Raw genomic sequence first — 21,750 nt, 5'->3', positions numbered from 1 at the left:
GTTCTAACGTTCTTGACTTCGTGTTTGTAGTTTTGGATTATTTGTGCACTTGTTTGACATTTTACTGCACTGTTAGAAGGTAGTAAGATAAGCATTTCGCCGTTATAACATTTGCTAAACTGTGTACGCGACAAGTAAACTTGGATTTGATTTAATAATGGACCGTTATGCTGCTCGTTGAATTATTTGATTCGATGCTACCCCCTTGCGACTGAAAATCATCACAAGTTAAAGAAGAAGAATTCCGTAAACATCCCAAACGTCACTTCCGGTTATTATTTTGAGAGCAAAACACTGCAACATTTTGCAATACTAATCTCTGGTCCCCATTATATGGGTATTTTTTTTATTTTAACACCTTTTGTGTTTTTTGCGTCACATTTATTAGCTAATTTTACTTGTGTGGTGGAATTGGCAATATTCGGAAAGAGATCAGTATTCTGGTTCTAGCTAGCGGAAGATGAAGGTGAGTAGGGGATGATTTTGTTTTTGTTGAAATCGTAAACTAACGTTAAATGTTTTGGTGTGGAAATCTGTGCTGTTCGCATTAACGATCAATAAAACATTGTTTTTATTGCCATTGTATTGCAGACGTATCACATAATTGTACAAATGTTGGCGTCCTGCACAGAAGAAAATGCATATCGTGTAGCTACGACATCACTCGAGTCCCTCCCCCTGCATAGCCTACTACAGTAGCTTAGTAGTGATGCTCTTTCAGTGAAAAACAAGAACCAGTTTGCTACGTGTGTAGTGACTCCACGGCTGCAGAACATGTTGCGGGTTACTTTGTGTTCATGTTGGTTACAGGAACACGATTACACAGTAGCCACTTTGACATGATGCTGTCAGAGTATTCCAGCTGCCTCTATTGTCTGGCCAATGATGAGTGTCAGTGTAATAGGATTATTTTGTTGCCTAGAGCCACCTCATCATTCTTTATTCTATTATTTTATATTGTTTTATATTCTTATATCAAACATAAAGTCTTGATATTAAATTTAAAAATATATATATATATTACTTTCTTATACTACATTTATTTAGTTCATCCCCAGTACTATCACCGTAGACATACTGCATACTATTGTTTATGTTGTATGAATGATGTCCTCATCTGAACTGGTAAATACGACTATATGATATATAACAGTCTGATATAATGTTCTGTATTCAGTAATGCCTATGTGGATGCAATTCTCACACGGTCATGTCTTGTCCCGTAGGTCCCGAGCGATGAAAATGAGGTGGTGGAGGAAGGCAGTAGCAGTTCAACACCAGTAGACAACTCTGACAATGAGGAAATTCCACCTTATCTACGCGAAGAACCTCCTGAAGGTAGTATCATGGTCTTCTTGTTCATATCCAAGTTTCAGTTGAAGTTTACTATTGAAATATCGAAAGAAAGAAAAAAAGATTATTGTGCGTTTTTGTCCTGGTGAACGTTAGAAACATGGGGTATTATTTATATTCAATCTCTGACGCTGATGTTTTATAGAGATACAGCTTAGATATAACCTGATTCATCTTACCAACTAGCTAATGATTAGAATGCGGTACGCTAGATTCGGGTTGGAGGGAAAACCTACAGGACAGGAGCTTTCCGGGAACAGGGTTGGAGAGCCCTGGCTTACATGAATGAATGTCCACTCTTGTAACAACAGTTTGTATTTGCTCAGAAAGGGCGTCCGTCTGTAGGCTGGAAAGAGTCAAGTCACCAGCTCTGTCATTCAGCCTGTGGTCATGGGTATCAATCGGATCATACAGTATCTGATGATGCAGTGTGGCCTAGTGGCCTGTAGAGTGGCATATTGGCCAACAGAAGGTTTTGAACATCATTTAATGATAGAACATAAAGGTGGCAGTAGGTGGCAGTGAAAACATATACTAAGATCTAGGCTCTATCTGTGATGTGTGGTGCGTATACAGGCTACACGTATAAGGTCATTACTTCACATTTACCCCCGAATTCAACCCATTTTTACGTACTAGAACCATGTGTTCCTAAGCGCACAGCATGAGGTGTTTGAACCAAGGTCTGCTGTTAAGATGAAGACATACGTCTTGCTCTCACACTGATGCCTTCCACAGTCTCGTCCCAACACATTGCATCAATCATATCTAGCCTAATTGCGCCTGTTAATATTCAACTTCAATGGAAAGAAATGTGGTCCTTATTCACCTCATTGAGGTGAAAAGTGTATTGGTCCTAGTGGGAGAAAATCTTGTATCGGTTAGTACATTTTTAGGAAACATGAAATGGAATATGAATATATACTCTGCCTTCATCTTGTTTTTGAGAAAAGTATTATGCCTCTCTTTTTTAATGTAATTTATGGACACGACACAACACCTAGATTATGTTAATTCTCTCCCTGGAAAAGAGGACAACACTATTTTTGGCCAAGGACTGTAAATAACTGCAACCTGACTCACCAAAGCATTTACTACGGCATATTTGGAACAATATGTTGCTATAATTTACAGAGGCATTGCCAGAATGGGATGCTATTATACAGTGCATTCGGAAAGTATTTAGACCGCTTGACTTTTTCCACATTTTGTTACGTTACAGTCCTATTCTAAAATGTATGAAATAAAATAAAAAATCTTCATCAATCGACACACAATACCCTATAATAACAAATATATATATTTTTTTTTTGCAAATGTATTAAAAATAAAATCAGAAATACCTTATTTACAGAAGTATTCAGACCCTTTGCTATGAGACTCGAAATTGATCTCAGGTGCATCGTGTTTCCATTGATCATCCTTGAGATCCAACTTGATTGGAGTACACCTGTGGTAAATTCAATTGGTTGGACATGATTTGGAAAGGCACACACCTGTCTATATAAGGTCCCACAGATGACAGTGCATGTCAGAGCAAAAACCAAGCCATGAGAACAAAGGAATTGTCCGTAGACCTCCGAGACAGGATTGTTTCGAGGCACAGATCTGAGGAAGGGTACCAAAAAATGTCTGCAGCATTAAAGGTCCCCAAGAGACCTTAAAGGTCCCCACTATGGCCTCCATCATTCTTAAATGGAAAAAGTTTGTAACCACCAAGACTCTTCCTGGAGCTGGCCACCCGGCTAAACTGAGCAATAGGGGGAGAAAGGCGTTGGTTAGGGAGGTTACCGAGAACCCAGTTGTCACTCTGATAAATCTCCAGAGTTCCTCTGTGGAGATGGGAGCACCTTCTAGAAGGACAATCATCTCTGCAGCACTCCAGCAATCAGGCCTTTATGGTAGAGTGGACAGACAGAAGCCACTCCTCAGTAAAAGGCACATGACAGCATGCTTGGAGTTTGCAAAAAGGCACCTAAAGACTCAGAGCATGAGAAACAAGATTTTCTGGTCTGATGAAACCAAGATTTAACTCTTGGGCCTGAATGCCAAGCGTCACATCTGGAGGAATCCTGTCACCATCCCTACGGTGAAGCATGGTGGTGACAGCATCATGCTGTGGGGATGTTTTTCAGTGGCAGGGACTGGGATACTAGTCAGGATCGAGGCAAAGATGAACGGAGCAAAGTACAGAGAGATCCTTGATGAAAACCTGCTCCAGAGAATTCAGGACCTCAAACTCGGGAGAAGGTTACCTTCCAACAGGACAACAACCCTAAGCACACAGCCAACACAACGCAGCAGTGGCTTCGGGACAAGTCTCTGAATGTCTTTAAGTGGCCCAGTCAGAGCCTGGACCTGAACGCAATCAAACATCTCTGAAAATAGCTGTGCAGCGACACTCCCCATCCAACCTGACAGAGCTTGAGAGGATCTGCAGAGAAGAATGGGAGAATCTCCACAAATACAGGTGTGCCAAGCTTGTAGCGTCATATCCAAGATGACTTGAGGCTGTAGTAATCGCTGCCAAAGGTGCTTCAACAAAGTACTGAGTAAAGGGTCTGAATACTTATTATGTAAATGTGATATTTCCAGTTTAGATTTTTGTATACTGTTTTTTGTATACTTGCAAACATTTCTAAAAACCTGGTTTTGCTTTGTCATTATGGGGTATTGTGTTAAGATTGATGAGGGGAAGTACAATATTTAATACTTTTTAGAATAAGGCTGTAACTTAACAAAATGAGGGAAAAGTACAGGGGTCTGAATACTTTCCGAATGCACTGTATATAATTTGTATGTATGTATTTTTAGATATAGGCCTATTGTAAATGTGTATTTTATTGTTGTGTCACCTGAATACTTTCCGAATGCATTGCATTTGGTGATCAGTCGGTATTAGGGCATAATTAAGTAATACGGCCTGAGGGAGTGTGGTATATGGCCAATATACCACAGCTAAGGACTGTTCTTATGCACGATGACACAATGTGGAGTTGTTGGATCTTATTGCTATTATTAACTGGTTACAAACGTAATTAGAACAGTAGAAATAAATATTTTGTCATACCCATGGTATACGATCTGATATACAGTACCACGGCTTTCAGCCAATCACAATTCAGGGCTCGTACCACCCAGTTTATAATATTGCTTTTGGCTTTAATCCAATGTTGAAAGTAGTGCATTGCATGCCAGTTGTTATGAGCTTGGTATGGGTATTTTAATTGCAAGTTCCTGTACATGCCTGGTACGTTAACTAGGCTACTTTATATCCCTATAGTTACCTTGTGAATATGAACTGTTTTCTACATCCTATCAATTTTAGTGCTTCACAATCTCCCAGCAAGGAGTCATGTTTCACCCATCATTCAGTCTGCAAGAGTTGAAATTAATATTTCTTTCAAGGTCTTTTCCACTGTAATTTCAGAAAAAGCCTGTGAGGTAAATGTAAGTCTTTCTTGGGAGGAGAGGGACTTAATGTGATTTTCTACTTTACCAGTTTTCCATTCTACCCTGCTGCAGTTGAGAGCTAGTCTAAGACCCGGTACAAATCTGTATTCTCTGGACCCAAACAAACAGGATTAGAACAGAAAATGCCCAACAGGATATGCGGTGCCATGTTAAAACACAATCAGAAGCAGTCAGTGTAAACAGAGGAGGCTTACCCTAAGAACTCATCTGCGGAATGGGGCGGCAGGTAGCCTAGCGGTTAAGAGCATTGGGCCAGCAACCAAAATCTAATGTTATGCCCATGAGCAAGGCAGTTAAACCCCAACAACCACTGCTCCTCGGGCGCTGACGTTGATTAAGGCAGCCCTCCCCACCTCTCTGATTCAGAGGGGTTGGGTTAAATGCGGAAGACACATTTTGGTTGAATGCATTCAGTTGTGCAACTGACTAGGTATAGTGATATCAATGATATCGTTTCAGTCATAGAAAGGCCTGGACTATACATTAGGCTCGATTATTTACAGTGGTTGCCATTATAATGCACACCAGATAGAATAGGCCTTGTTCTTAACTATATATATTTTTTTATCGGATGCAATTGTGAACAGTAACCATGACAGGCATGAAATTAATCTTATTGGCCAATTATATAGTTCACTGCAGCTCAAGGACTCCATGGAATGTGAAGTTTGGAGATGTCCATGTACATTTTATGTTCTTCTACAGTATGAGTACGATACCCATTTGAAAATCAGTTGTCAATTATTGACAAAGCAACTTGAATCAGTCATTCTCACAATTGACAGTCACATACTGTAGTGCCAGTAGAAACCACCACAACACAACCTGCACATCAGAAAAGCCAAAATCACAGTGCTTGTTTGTTCCTTGTCATAACTTCTCACCAAAGTTGCTCCTGAAGGGTATCGGCTAGAATTCCATCTGTTACGAGTTATTAATAGGACCAAATGAAGTTTTATTGACTTTTTGTCCCTGTTTCTCCTGTCCTGTCTGTTGGTGCAGTCGAGGCTGCTCCATCATGCTGACAGATCCAGTACACATCAGGGGAGGACGGTGATGTGCTGTGTAACTGTGATGGATGGACTGTCACACAGCTGAGCTCTCAGCAACAGTGTGTGTGTGTGTGTGTGTGTGTGTGTGTGTGTGTGTGTGTGTGTGTGTGTGTGTGTGTGTGTGTGTGTATACAGTGGGGAGAACAAGTATTTGATACACTGCCGATTTTGCAAAGCATGTGGAGGTCTGTAATTTTTATCATAGGTACACTTCAACTGTGAGAGACGGAATCTAAAACAAAAATCCAGAAAATCACATTGTATGATTTTTAAGTAATTAATTTGCATTTTATTGCATGACATAAGTATTTGATCACCTACCAACCAGTAAGAATTCCGGCTCTCACAGACCTGTTAGTTTTTCTTTAAGAAGTCCTCCTGTTCTCCACTCATTACCTGTATTAACTGCACCTGTTTGAACTTGTTACCTGTATAAAAGACACCTGTCCACACAGCTGTGTAAGGACATCAGGGATAAAATTGTAGACCTGCACAAGGCTGGGATGGGCTACAGGACAATAGGCAAGCAGCTTGGTGAGAAGGCAACAACTGTTGGCACAATTATTAGAAAATGGAAGAAGGTCAAGATGACGTTCAATCACCCTCGGTCTGGGGCTCCATGCAAGATCTCACCCCGTGGGGCATCAATGATCATGAGGAAGGTGAGGGATCAGCCCAGAACTACACGGAAGGACCTGGTCAATGACCTGAAGAGAGCTGGGACCACAGTCTCAAAGAAAACCATTAGTAACACACTACGCCGTCATGGATTAAAATCCTGCAGCGCACGCAAGGTCCCCCTGCTCAAGCCAGCGCATGTTCAGGCCCGTCTGAAGTTTGCCAATGACCATCTGGATGATCCAGAGGAGGAATGGGAGGAGGTCATGTGGTCTGATGAGACAGAAATAGAGCCTTTTGGTCTAAACTCCACTCGCCGTGTTTGGAGGAAGAAGAAGGATGAGTACAACCCCAAGAACACCATCCCAACCATGAAGCATGGAGGTGGAAACATCCTTCTTTGGGCCATGTATCGTGAGATCTTGTCCAACAATCTCCTTCCCTCAGTAAGAGCATTGAAGATGGGTTGTGGCTGGGTCTTCCTGCATGACAATGACCCGAAACACACAGCCAGGGCAACTAAGGAGTGGCTCCGTAAGAAGCATCTCAAGGTCCTGGAGTGGCCAGTCTCCAGACCTGAACCCAATTGAAAATCTTTGGAGGGAGCTGAAAGTCTGTATTGCCCAGCGACAGCCCCGAAACCTGAAGGATCTGGAGAAGGTCAGTATGGCGGAGTGGGCCAAAATCCCTGCTGCAGTGTGTGCAAACCTGGTCAAGAACTACAGGAAACGTATGATCTCTGTAATTGCAAAGGTTTCTGTACCAAATATTAAGTTCTGCTTTTCTGATGTATCAAATACTTATGTCATGCAATAAAATGCAAATTAATTACTTAAAAATCATACAATGTGATTTTTGGATTTTTGATAAAAATTACAGACTTCTACATGCTTTGTAAGTAGGATAACCTGCAAAATCGGCAGTGTATCAAATACTTGTTCTCCCCACTATATATATATATATATATATATATATACACACTACTCCCCCCCCAAAGTCCTATCCCAACAGCCTGTCCACCTGTGTCTCTGCTTCGCTTCTGATTAGTAGAACACCTCCAAGCTCCAGCCTTCTGTATGACTCACTCCCAGGCATCACAGATTCACAGCCTTGATCTTATCCCAGTAATACTGGAGCACTGGCATAGGCAATATTCATAGACACACTCACGTGGCTCTGAAAGGTTATACCGTGACAATCGGGTTGCTTTAAATAAGGGTTTGATGCTTGCTGTGATTATCATCAGTATTTATTTTAAATTATAGAGCCATTAACGTTTTCATAATAATATAATCAAGCAGACGTTGATCACTTTGTCTTGTAATGGAGGGGCTATGGGTTATGTTGCTGTTGCTCATACTTTACCTCCTTTATGCTGCTGTGAGTGTATCCATATCCAACACAGTGAAGTGTGTGTGTGTGTACGCACGTATCCATCTCTAACACAGGAAGAGTCGGGGGGAAGACTAAACCTTTCTGTGTTTAATGAGCAGGAAACACACACACACACACACACACACACAAAGCAAACATAGTGCTCACAGATAGATTATTTCTAGTTCCTAAGGCTATGCTCCATAGATCGACCCTGTCTGTTATTGTCAAATCCTGTGATTGTGTGAAAGTTCTGTGTGGATGCCATCTGGAACTGTCTCCATCCACATTATGTCTGTATCCAAAATGGCACCCATATTCCCTACACTGGACTGTATATAGCCATAGGGTTCTGGTCAAATGTAGTGCACAACATAGTGAATAGGGTGTCATTTCAGACTCAGCCCGTGTCTTCCTGCTTCCAGGAAAACCTCACTTCCAATTTGTGTCACCTCTATGTGTTGTCAGCTCATTGGAAATGGTTATCTGGCCATAAAATGCACTGTCATTCTGAAGTGCCATACTGTTGGGTGAGGAGAAAGCTTCTCAGTCCATCACTCACGATCGACATCTCTCGTCTGACTGCTAGTTGGATTTACCGACTGGCCTGAGTAGTGTTGCACTGTAGACCTGTACCACGGTAATATCACAGTGCCAAAATGTCATGATACTTATGATACCAACATTTTAGAGTACCGTAGTACCGTTTCAAATGATACTACCAACTTTTTCAGCTCAACTGATCTAATGAATCTGCTTGCGCCTGTTAAAAAACTTTAATTAAGTCCGTTTTGTTTATAAATTCAGTTGAATTTCAGCAACAGCCACTAGTGTCTTGTTCGGGTAGGTCCAATAATATCCACATCTGTAATCAGCCAGCTGCATCCCCTACCAGCCCTCAAAGCTAATTTATGCGTGATCAGAAAATCTGGTTGTATGCTCTGTATTTTCTATTTGATTTCTTTAACAAGTCAGTTAAGAAAAAAATCTTAGTTACAATGACGGCTTACCACGACCAAACCCGGACGACGCTGGGCCAATCACTCCCAATCACGGACGGATGTGATACAGCCTGGATTCGAACCAGGGATTGTAGTGACTCCTCTTGCACTGAGATGCAGTGCCTTAGACCGCTGCGCCACTCGGGAGTCCAAACTCGAGAGGGTGTGACGCAATTGCGGAGCTTCTGGTGGCATGCCAAATTGAGCTCTGTACCTCAATGCTGTGCGCCTCCCAAATGTTGTAAAAATTCAGAGTGCTCCGTATAGCTCCCCATTGACAAGATAGGTTGACAACTTCCTTCACAACGGCTCTACTCAACAGCTCTGAGCTGCTCCGCGAAGCGCAATAAGTATGAATGCCCAACTTCTGCAGAGGCCATATCACTCACTGTAAATCCTGCACGGCCAATGCAGAGGTGGGATTGACCATGCAATGCCTTTCACTCGCCTGATCCTCTCCGTCCGCTCTTCACAGGCAGCTATTCCTCCGGTCAGTTTAAAAAATATCTAATTTAGCAGTGATGGCGAGAGCGGGGATGCAGACTTAGATTTGTACATTTGTTACATTCGAGCAGCGCGCAAAGTGAGCAATGTTGATGCATTGTATCATTTCATCGCCTGTTATAACCAAGATCACAGACCGGTCAGAGTAGACTTTGCAAGTGCACTGTCATGCAGCCTCTGAGTGTCAGAGGGAAAATGGCTTGCTTGCAGCTTTACACCAAAGAAAATGTCTGGTCTCTAGCCTAAACTGTTAAAAACAAATATGACCCATATTATCAGAGATGCTTTTTGTACTTTCTATCGAGATTCGTGTGCATTTTATATAATTTCACAAACCATGTCGCAGGCCGTTATTGGTTTGATAACATGACTGAACAACATTGTTTGTTATCTTCTATCTCAAGGCCATCATACCGTTATAGCCATCACTAGCACAGAGAGGCTGCTGCCTATATACACAGACTTGAAATCATTGGCAACTTTAATAAATGGAACACTAGTCACTTTAATAATGTCACTTTAATAATATTTACTTATCTTGCATTGCTCGTCTCATATGTACAGTTGAAGTCGGAAGTTTACATACACCTTAGCCAAATACATTTAAACTCAGTTTTTCACAATTCCTGACATTTAATCCCAGTAAAGATTCACTGTTTTAGGTCAGTTAGGATCACCACTTTATTTTAAGAATGTGAATTGTCAGAATAATAGTAGAGATAATTATTTATTTCAATTTTGATTTCTTTCATTACATTCCCAGTGGGTCAGAAATGTACATACACTCAATTGGTATTTGGTAGCATTGCCTTTAAATTGTTTAACTTGGGTCAAACGTTTTGGGTAGCCTTCCACAAGCTTCCCACAATAAATTGGGTGTATTTTGGCCCATTCCTCCTGACAGAGCTGGTGTAACTGAGTCAGGTTTGTAGGCCTCCTTGCTCGCACACATTTTTTTCAGTTCTGTCCACACATAGGATTGAGGTCAGGGCTTTGTGATGGCCACTCCATTACCTTGACTTTGTTGTACTTAATTCATTTTGCCACAACTTTGGAAGTATGCTTGGGGTCATTGTCCATTTGGAAGACCCATTTGCGACCAAGCTTTAACTTCCTGACTGATGTCTTGAGATGTTGCTTCAGTATATCTACATAATTTTCCAGCCTCATGATGCCATCTATTTTGTGAAGTGCACCAGTCCCTCCTGCAGCAAAGCACCCCCACAACATGATGCTTCCACCCCCATGCTTCACGGTTGTGGATGGTGTTCTTCGGCTTGCAAGCCTCCCCCTTTTTCCTCCAAACATAACAATAGTCATTATGGCCAAACAGTTCTATTTTTGTTTCATGAGACCAGAGAACATTTCTCCAAAAAGTGCAATCTTTGTCCCTATGTGCAGTTGCAAACCGTAGTGGCTTTTTTATGGCGGTTTTGGAGCAGTGTTTTCTTCCTTGCTGAGCGGCCTTTCAGGTTATGTCGATGTTGGACTCGTTTTACTGTGGATACAGATACTTTTGTACCTGTTTCCTCCAGCATCTTCACAAGGTCCTTTGCTGTTGTTCTGGGATTGATTTGCACTTTTCGCACCAAAGTACGTTCATCTCTAGGAGACAGAAGGCGTCTCCTTCCTGAGCGGTATGACGGCTGCGTGGTCCCATGGTGTTTATACTTGCGTATAATTGTTTGTACAGATGAGCGTAGTACCTCCAGGCGTTTGGAAATTGCTCCCAAGGATGAACCAGACTGGCTGATTTCTTTTGATTTTCCCATAATGTCAAGCAAAGAGGCACTGAGTTTGAAGGTAGCCCTTGAAATACACCCACAGGTACACCTCCAATTGACTCAAATGATGTAAATTAGCCCATCAAAAGCTTCTAAATCCATGACATCATTTTATGTAATTTTCCAAGCTGTTTAAAGGCACATAAATAATTTGTCTTTATACAACTGTTGGAAAAATTACTTGTGTCATGCACAAAATAGATGTCCTAACCGACTTAACAAGAAATGTGTGGAGTGGTTGTAAAACGAGTTTTAATGACTCTACACACGTGTATGTAACCAATACATTTGATTTACCTAGCTAACAACCTGGCAACTTGACAGTAGGTTTAGGCAAATTTGATTCGCACAGGAAGAAAGGAAAAGGTTCTGCTACTCATGAAATGTGCTTCAACGATAGGATTTATATAGGCCTAACTATATCAATAATCTATCTCTTTCTGGTGCTCCTTACACTTTGTTTGGTGCTAAACGTTTTTACATTTGGGAACAGTGTGTGTGTTTGTGGGAGATAGAGAGTGGTGTGTGTTTATGAAAGTGAAGGAGACCAAGAGAGTTTGTGAGAAAGGGAAGGAGAGTGTATGTCTGTTGACTGAAGGTTTCATCCAGTGTTTTCCCATTACTGACACAATGACATGCAGATCATTTTGCATGTACATTCCTTCCTCCTATTCCTCCAGCCAAATCACAGGTAGGCCTTTGCAAATATGAGCAAATATATTATTTTATACACTGAACAGTGTGAAGTTAAATTAAATGTGTTGTAATGAGTAGAAGTGTGAATTTCTGTGACAGGTTTTTCGGCGAATGTTTAGAAAATGTGAACAAGCATCTGGGGGATGGGCCGAACAGGATGCTAGGCCACTGATTTCTTTCCACCGTTGTATTGCGATACAACTCGGTATCGTGTCGCGACACTTGGCCTGGTATCATATCTTTTTAAAATGTTGGTATCGTGCGACAACACTATATCAGAGCTTAGGGAGGAGGACCCAAAGTATGCATGCACGCACACGCACTCAGTGTTTAGAATTCTGTTTGGACATCTGCCCTACATTATAACAATATCACTCATCTCCCCCATTCAAGTATGGAACACACCATGACGGGGAACCAGAGGTTTCTGTTTGGCTCAGGTGTTGTGGACAGGGATGGTGAAAGTGCGTAAGCATCTGCCTCGGATTCCAAAGGTTGCAAGTTTGAATCCAGTGATAGAAAGTTGTTTTTGAGATTGATGTTTTAAGCCTATCCCAAACCTTAACCCTTAACCTTAACCATTCTGAGTTAATGCCTACACTTAACCTTAAACCCTTTGAAATTTGACATTTGCAACAACTTCGCCATTTATTTCGATTTTTTTTTAACGTTTGAGAAACATGGATGAACGTCTAATTCTGACATGAGACTGCGAGAGCTAGTTGAGTTTTATCCCCGGGGAAGGTACAAATAGAACACAAGCGCATCATGGTTTGTCATTATGAAAATCCCCCTCCCCCTTGAGGGCGCTGCAGGGGTGCGTGACACGCCACTACTTATACGTTAACTATCTAAGATGTGCCAAATAAATGATGTCCAGTTCAGGGCTCCAGTTATGCATTTGGTTTGCTAACTTGCTAGATGGTAAGATCAAGCTTCTTTCTTATTTTATTTTTTACAGCAGAGACAATCAATCCCCTCCCTGGATCAAGATCCCTGTTGCCTAAATAGTTTTGTGCATCAATATAAATAGCGCCTTTTGTGTGCACTTCCAGTAATACCATATATCCCGGTATGACGGTATGAATATCTGGATACCCCTCAACCCTTATTTGTATCCCATTTGACTGCAAAAGAGGTATTTCTTGAATGGTTTTTCATATCTCTGTTTTGCTGTTAACTCATTCCTCCCCCGGGAGTCTTGTCAGATGCTACATGCTTTTAGGAGCAAGCGAGACATTTTAAGAAAATGATGAAAACAACATTTTCTGTCTCTTGGAGAGAGGATGGAAATGTCTACTTGTCAAATATGAACAATTTAGATTAAAGGCCCAGTGCAGTCAAAATTCAGTTTTTCCAGTGTTTTATTGTACAACAGCTGATGATACTAACACTATAAAAGTGTGAAAACATTTGATCAGTGTTATTTCCAGTTGTTGGTTGAAAATACAATCTACACAGGACCTTCTAATCATCAAGTTTCCGTGGGCGGTAGTTTCGGCCTTCCATGGTGAAATCACCATGCAGCAAATTGGTTAATAGACCAATAAGAAAGAGTTCCAAACCTCTCTGAAAAACAGCTTGTTTCAGTTTTCCCCTCCCCACTCAGACCACTCCTAGACAGTCCTAGCAAAATGATTGCCTGAGAAATCGGTTTTTGCCCCCCCCAAAAAAAGCAATGTTTTCCCATTATAATGGAAACCGTACTTAATTGTTACAGAGAAAGGATTTGATATTAATCTAAAAACTACTGCATTGGGCCTTTAAGAAACGCAAGCTGTTTGTGTTGAAGTTTGTGTTGTGAATGTTTCATGTCCAATTATATTCCACACTGTGTTATTCTCTTATCAGCTCCTTTTTGTCAGAAGGCGTACATTCAGAATGTGGTGGGGCTGACAGGTTGTGAGAAGAACTCTCCTTCCTCACTGGCTGCTGTGTTCAAGTGACTGGCAGACTCTCTGTAGCTCACTTTATGCACGAACAATGAAATTCAGCAAGGCGCCAAGCCTGCCATCTGCACAGGCAAATTATGACACTTCATTACTTTATTGGCCCATCTCTCTTTCCTCTCTCCTCTCTCTTTGTCTTTTTCATTCTCGTTCCCGTTTTTTCTGTCTCCCCCCTCTCTCTCTCTCTTCTGTCTCTTTCTCTCTACCCCTATCTCTCCCTGACACTTATCGTATATATAGCCTACCTTCTGTGGTGTAAGGAATCAGGGCGTGCACGATAAAGGAACAAGTCCGAAAGAGAATGGGTTAATCTAGCCACATTTCGAGCTAATATTCCCCTCTGTTTCTGCTCTACCACCATGTCTACGAGCAGCTGTGAGTGTCCTATGTGTCGGGTGGAGAAATAGCCTAAACTGTCAAGTACCCACAATGGTGGGAAAGGAGGACAAGAGGCCAGTGTCACTTAGCCTGTGTTGTTATGTGGAGGTGGAGGTCAGCAGAGAGAAATGAGGAGTGTGCTTTTAGCCAAGCTCCTCTGTCTGGTCCTAAAACTGGCTCAGCTACTCACATTTCTAGTCTGCCCCAGGTGCCTGGATATCAAATAAATAAATCAATGGTTTCAGAGGAAAATGTTTGGCCCTCTTTGGTTTTCAGGACCACAAGGGGATGCTAGCCGTCAGAGATGGTACAAACATTACCATCAACCAACCGGTTAGAAGTTATGGCCAGATCACAAGGACAACCTTTGTAAGCGAGATAGCCTTGGCTGAGATGAGAGCAGAGTACTGCTTTCACTTTGGTCCTCTTTTTTTTCCTGGGACACAAGGGATTGGTCAGGGAGACATGCTACAAACATGATAATCTACCAGCCTGTCTAAACACCTTCACTTTTCAACACTGCCTGTATCTTCTGTTCTGCCATATGGCTGTATTACAAGTAGATACAGTAGGTTAGAGAACGTTGGCTCAGATGACAGCATAGCTTACACTGTAGGCTTCCATATCTCCAAGCCAGCACCACATGCCTTTGTGTGTGGAATTATTGAAAATGATCTTGACCTGTAACCTCTGACCTCTCACCTTTCCATTGAAACCTCTAGGTGTAACTCCATGCACTATGCAGTTTAGTGCACATCGTGATCATAGACAAGAAACATAATATTGGAAATAGAAATGGAAACGCCGTCTTAATATGTCGACTAGTTTATATTTTTGCATTTGTTGAAAACATTTCATTGGGCTTCATTTTCAGTCAACTAGACTGGATGTCGATCGGTAGTACTTTACTTTTTTATATATATTTTAGCATTTTAGTCATTTAGCAGACACTCTTATCCTGTGACTTAGGAGTTAAGTGCCTTGCTCAAGGGCACATCGACAGATTGTTCACCTAGTTGACTCTGGGATTCAAAGCAGCAACCTTTTAGTTACTGGCCCAATGCTCTTAACCACTAGGCTACCTGACGCCTTTTTCTTGCTCTTAATAAATGAGCCCATTTAACGAGCTACACAACATGACCAAACGTATGTGGACACCTGCTCGTTGAACATCTCATTTCAAAATCAAGTCGGTGTTCCAATTCATTCCAAAAGAGTTTGATAGGGTTGAGGTCAGGAATCTGTGCAGGCCAGTCAAGTTCTTCCACACCGATCTCGACAAACCATTTCTCTATGGACCTCGCTTTGTGAACAGGGGCATTGTCATGCTGAAACAGGAAAGGGCCTTCCCCGAACTGCTGCCACAAAGTTGGAAGCACAGAATCGTCTAGAATGTCATTGAATGCTGTGGCGTTAAGATTTCCCTTTACTGGAACTAAGGGGCCTAGCCCAAACCATGAAAAACAGCCCCAGACCATTATTCCTCCTCTACCGAACTTTACATTTGGCACTATGCATTGGAGCAGATGGCATCCGCCAAACCCAAATTCGTCCGTCGGACTGCCAGATGGTGAAGCGTGATTCATCACTCCAGAGAACTAGTTTCCTCTGCTCCAGTGTCTAGCGGTTGCGAGCTTTACACCACTCCAGCTGACGCTTGGCATTGTGCATGGTAAACTTAGGCTTGTGTGCGGCTGCTCGGCAATGAAAACAAATTTCATGAAGCTCCCGACGAACAGTTCTTGTGCTGACGTTGCTTCCAGAGATGGTTTGGAACTCGGTAGTGAGTGTTGCAACCGAGGACAGACAATTTTTTGGGCGGTACACACTTCAGCCCTTGGCGGTCTCGTTCTGTGAGCTTGTGTGGCCTACCACTTCGGGGCTGAGCCGTTGTTGCTCCTAGACGTTTCACTTCACAATAACAGCACTTACAGTTGACTGGGGAAGCTCTAGCAGGGCAGAAATATAAAAAACTGACTTTTTGGAAAGGTGGCAACCTACAATGGTGCCATGTTGAAAGTCATTAAGCTCCTCAGTAAGGCCATTCTACTGCCAGTGTTTGTCTATGGAGATTGCATGGCTGTGTGCTAAATTTTAAACACCTGTCAGCAACAGGTGTGGCTGAAACAGCTGAATCCACTAATTTATAAGGGGTGTCCACCAGTGGAGTCTGCTGAAGGGAGGACGTCTCATAATAATGGCCAGAATGGAGTGAATGGAATGGTATCAGAAACGTTTTTGTTTTGTTTTCATGTGTTTGATACCATTCCATTTGCTCCATTCCAGCCATTACACTCTCATTCCAGCCATTATTATGAGCTGTCCTCCTCTCATTAGCCTCCACTGGTGTCCACATACTTGTGTGTATATATAGTGTATCTTTTGCTGAAAATGAAATATTGAGTATCTAAATTACCAGGTCAGCTTTCAACTCTGGCTTGATCAAAGGAAATGATCTGCCTACTATTAGATGCTATAGACAGACAGATACACAGATAGTCAACCAGTCTGCTCCTGGTGAGAGAACATGCTGGAGCATGCTGCGGCCTCCTGAACACTGGCAGGCTGGCCCATCAACATATCCTCATCCACTCTGTCAGATCTAATCTTAAATGTCTTATTTTCCCCTCTTTCTCTCTCACTCTCTGTCTCACTCTCTCGCTCTCTGTCTTGGTCTCTGTCTTGCTCTCATTCTTTCTCTCTCTCTCTCTCTCTCTCTCTCACCACTCGTTCTCTCTGTCTCTCTGCCCCCCCCACTCCCTCACTCACTCTGTCTGTCTCTCTGTGTGTGTGTTACACACACACATGCACCCTGCTACCCATCCAAATGTAGCCATACATCCCAGAGGTAAGCAGTAATACCCTATCTGGCTGCAGTGGAAACGGTTCGGAGGATGGATGGATGTCTCTGTTAGATCTCCCCGAAGCACAAACACTGACACAAGATTGTGTGTGTCTGTGTCTGTGTGTGTGTGTGTGCGTTTGCGTGCGTGCGTTATGCAGGCTGGAGGAAGGAGCTGAACAACTTAGATTTTCTTCCATAAATCCCAGCAGATGAGGGATTGGGTCCTGTCAGGGCCAGCAGAAATTCAGCCTTATTTCTCATCTTGTCTGTCAGTCAGTGTCAAGAGTGGGCTGAGGGGAGAGGCTCGGGGAGGGGAGAGCTGGACTTAGAGCAGGCAGTCTGGGATTTGGGAAGCTGTTCAATGGTTATTTCAATTATTGATGTAGACCAATTGATTCTTGGAGAATTTAACCTACAGTGAGCTCCAAAAGTATTGGGACAGTGACACGGTTTTTGTTGTTTTGGCTCTGTACTCCAGCACTTTGGATTTGAAATGATACAATACAGGTTAAAGTGCAGACTGGCAGCTTTAATTTGAGGTGATTTTCATCCATATCGGGTGAACCGTTTAGAAATTACAGCAGTTTTTGTACATAGTCCCCCCCATTTTAAGGGATCAAGTATTGGTACAAATGAACTTATGTGTATTAAAGTAGTCAAAAGTTTAGTCTTTGGTTTCATATTCCTAGCATGAAATTATTACATCAAGCTTGTGACTCTACAAACTTGTTGGATGCATTTGCTGTTTGTTTTTTGTTGTGGTTCAGATATATATTTTGGGGGGTATGATAACCTCTCTTGTTATTTGTAGCGGTGAGAGGTTAGCATGTCTTGGGGGTATGATAACCTCTCTTGTTATTTTTAGCGGTGAGAGGTTAGCATGTCTTGGGGTATGATAAACTCTCTTGTTATTTGTAGCGGTGAGAGGTTAGCATGTCTTGGGGGTATGATAACCTCGCTTGTTATTTGTAGCGGTGAGAGATTAGCATGTCTTGGGGGTATGATAACCTCTCTTGTTATTTGTAGCGGTGAGAGGTTAGCATGTCTTGGGGGTTCGATAACCTCTCTTGTTATTTGTAGCGGTGAGAGGTTAGCATGTCTTGGGGGTTCGATAACCTCTCTTGTTATTTGTAGCGGTGAGAGGTTAGCATGTCTTGGGGGTTCGATAACCTCTCTTGTTATTTGTAGCGGTGAGAGGTTAGCATGTCTTTGGGGTTCGATAACCTCTCTTGTTATTTGTAGCGGTGAGAGGTTAGCATGTCTTGGGGGTTCGATAACCTCTCTTGTTATTTGTAGCGGTGAGAGATTAGCATGTCTTGGGGGTTCGATAACCTCTCTTGTTATTTGTAGCGGTGAGAGGTTAGCATGTCTTGGGGGTATGATAACCTCTCTTGTTATTTGTAGCGGTGAGAGATTAGCATGTCTTGGGGGTTCGATAACCTCTCTTGTTATTTGTAGCGGTGAGAGGTTAGCATGTCTTGGGGGTTTGATAACCTCTCTTGTTATTTGTAGCGGTGAGAGATTAGCATGTCTTGGGGGTTTGATAACCTCTCTTGTTATTTGTAGCAGTGAGAGGTTAGCATGTCTTGGGGGTATGATATCTGTTTGTCTGTTTCACTCATCATTCACGATTAATTCAGGACTCTCCATAATCATGGTAGCATCCACATTCATGTAGGCAGGTTTAGAAATCATATTCTGTTCTTATTTACAATAAAAGTGACTCCAGAATGACACAATACATTATTTACCATTAATTTCTATTGGGCACAGAATAATCTGAAACACAAGCAAAAGCAAACAGCAAATGCATCCTACAAAATGTGTCGAGTCACAAGCTTGATGTAGTCGTTGTGTGCTATGAATATGTGACCAAATAATAAAAGCTGTCATATGTAACTTTTTGGGCAAGGTGACCAAATTCACATAGAAATGTGAGTTACAGAGATGTCATTCGCATTGACAGCAAGTCTAAGAAGCAGTAGATCTGTTCTATGTGTGCTATTTCTATGCTTCCCGTTCTTACGTTTCATGTTTGCATCTTTTACTCTCAGTTTTGTACACCAGCTTCAAACAGCTGAAAATACAATATTTTTGGTTATTGAAAAATATTTCACAGAGGTTTAGATGGTACAATGATTCTCTACTTGCTTGTTTTGTCACATTAACTTAAATTAGTGAACTATTAGAATTTTAGAAACCAGGAAATGGCTATTTCTGCATATTGCACCTTTAATTTTGTACTACTTTAATACACATACTGTATAAGTGAATTTGTCCCAATACTTTTTGTCCCCTAAAATCGTGCCACAAGTGCTGTCATTTCTTAACAGTTCACCCGATATAATTGAAAATGCCCTCAAATTAAAGTTGACAGTTTGCATTTTAACCTCATAGTCATTGTATAATTGTAATACCTTTGGAGTACCACTGTCTGTCTTTATCATAACCCAAAATATAAGGTTTCATTACTGTAGCCACATTCCTCAATTATGTACCAAAACAAGTGGCGGGGTCCCTATTTGTTGTTTTTTGAATCACAGACTGTAGCTTTAAACCAGGCTTTATGTGGACGAAGAGCCAGGGGAAATGAAATGACACAAAGTCCACAGCCTACCAGTGATATTACAAAAGAAAACAGGATGAATCACACAGTTGATGAATCAATAAGATTCTGTATAGTGGTTGAAGGTTGCTGGTTGACAAGACATTTGATCTACCATGATTACTCTATTGTTTTCCTTTCGAAGGCTAGATTCTAGTTTCAACCATGAAAACAGAGGAATCAAATACAATTACATGAAATCGTATTAGTCACATGCTTCGTTAACAGGTGTGGACTAACAGTGAAATGCTTAATTTACGGGCCCTTCCGAGCAATGCAGAGAGAAAGAAAATAGAGAAATAATAGATAAGTTAAACACGTAATAGTAAAATTAGTAAAAGATACTCGACGAGTAATGATAACTTCGCTATAAACAAGGAGTACCAGTACAGAGTCAATTTGCAGGTGTACGAGGTAATTGAGGTAGATACAAGGTACATTTATTTAGGCTTGCTTTAACCAAGGGGTTGAGTACTTATTGATTTCAGTTGTTCATTTTTAAGTAATTTTAAGTAAACAAAATTCCAATTTTACATTATGGGGTATTGTGTGTAGGCTTATGACAAATCTCTGTTTAATCCATTTTAAATTCAGGCTGTAACGCAACAAAATGTGGAAAAAGGTCAAGGGGTGTGAATACTTTCTGAAGGCACTGAAGGAATCATTTTACCAGCAAACTGTAGCCTTACAGCAATCTTGGCCTCTAAAGTAGAAGTTGTGTGCTTGGATGGGAAATGGTTTTATCTGACTACTATCTGACTCAGAATATGGTGATTGTTCGTCAAGCTGTTCGTGGATGCATTATCATTCTGTTTCGTAGCCTACAATAATTCACCATAAAGAACATGATTCCTATTGTCTTACTGCAGAACAGGCTTTGTACTACAGTATGTTATATTCTCTCTAATACATAAGAGGCTAGTTTTCATGTTTGGTTTCAGCATAACTAGGCATTCTACAGTATATGAGCACTCTGGCTTACTGGGAAGACGTTATCCGATGCGGTGCAGCCAAAGGGTTTCTCCACGCATCGCGCCGACAGAAACAAACATCTTTCTGGTAAGAAGAGTGGCGGGGGCGTATGCCTCATGACTAACGAGACATGGTGTGATGAAGGAAACATACAGGAACTCAAATCCTTCTGTTCACCTGATTTAGAATTCCTCACAATCAAATGTAGACCCATTATCTTCCAAGAGAATTCTCTTCGATTATAATCACAGCCGTATATATCCCCCCCAAGCAGACACATCGATGGCTCTGAACGAACTTTATTTAACTCTTTGCAAACTGGAAACCATTTATCCGGAGGCTGCATTCATTGTAGCTGGTGATTTTAACAAAGCTAATCTGAAAACAAGACTCCCTAAATTTTATCAGCATATCGATTGCGCAACCAGGGGTGGTAAAACCTTGGATCATTGTTACTCTAACTTCCGCGACGCATATAAGGCCCTGCCCCGCCCCCTTTCGGAAAAGCTGACCACGACTCCATTTTGCTGATCCCTGCCTACAGGCAGAAACTAAAACAAGAGGCTCCCACGCTGAGGTCTGTCCAACGCTGGTCAGACCAAGCTGACTCCACACTCCAAGACTGCTTCCATCACGTGGACTGGGACATGTTTCAGACATTGCGTCAGATGGAAATATTGACGAATACGCTGATTCGGTATGCGAGTTCATTAGAACGTGCGTCGAAGATGTCGTTCCCATAGCAACGATAAAAACATTCCCAAACCAGAAACCGTGGATTGATGGCAGCATTCGCGTGAAACTGAAAGCGCGAACCACTGCTTTTAATCAGGGCAAGGTGTCTGGTAACATGTCCGAATATAAACAATGCAGCTATTCCCTCCGCAAGGCTATTAAACAAGCTAAGCGTCAGTACAGAGACAAAGTGGAATCTCAATTCAATGGCTCAGACACAAGAGGCATGTGGCAGGGTCTACAGTCAATCACGGACTACAAGAAGAAACCCAGCCCCGTCACGGACCAGGATGTCTTGCTCCCAGGCAGACTAAATAACTTTTTTGCCCGCTTTGAGGACAATACAGTGTCACTGACACGGCCTGCAACGAAAACATGCGGTCTCTCCTTCACTGCAGCCGAGGTGAGTA

The 21,750-nt window shown here is 41.9% G+C and overlaps 1 protein-coding gene across 1 annotated transcript in view; it reads left to right on the top strand.

Annotated features, from left to right (window-relative positions):
• The first annotated feature begins 256 nt into the window (after nucleotides 1-256).
• The window catches only part of zgc:101566 (Transmembrane protein 263-B-like), a 57,117-nt gene continuing 35,623 nt past the window's right edge, over nucleotides 257-21,750 (top strand). Inside the window, exons 1-2 of the mRNA XM_029634894.2 lie at nucleotides 257-466; nucleotides 1,227-1,338. Of these exons, the coding sequence (XP_029490754.1) occupies nucleotides 461-466; nucleotides 1,227-1,338 (118 nt within the window). The 5' untranslated portion in view covers nucleotides 257-460. The remainder of the gene's footprint in view (nucleotides 467-1,226; nucleotides 1,339-21,750) is intronic.

Source organism: Oncorhynchus nerka, linkage group LG25 (genome assembly GCF_034236695.1).
Source record: "Oncorhynchus nerka isolate Pitt River linkage group LG25, Oner_Uvic_2.0, whole genome shotgun sequence".
NCBI classification, from domain to species: domain Eukaryota; kingdom Metazoa; phylum Chordata; class Actinopteri; order Salmoniformes; family Salmonidae; genus Oncorhynchus; species Oncorhynchus nerka.
This window is presented reverse-complemented; position numbering and strand designations above follow the sequence as displayed.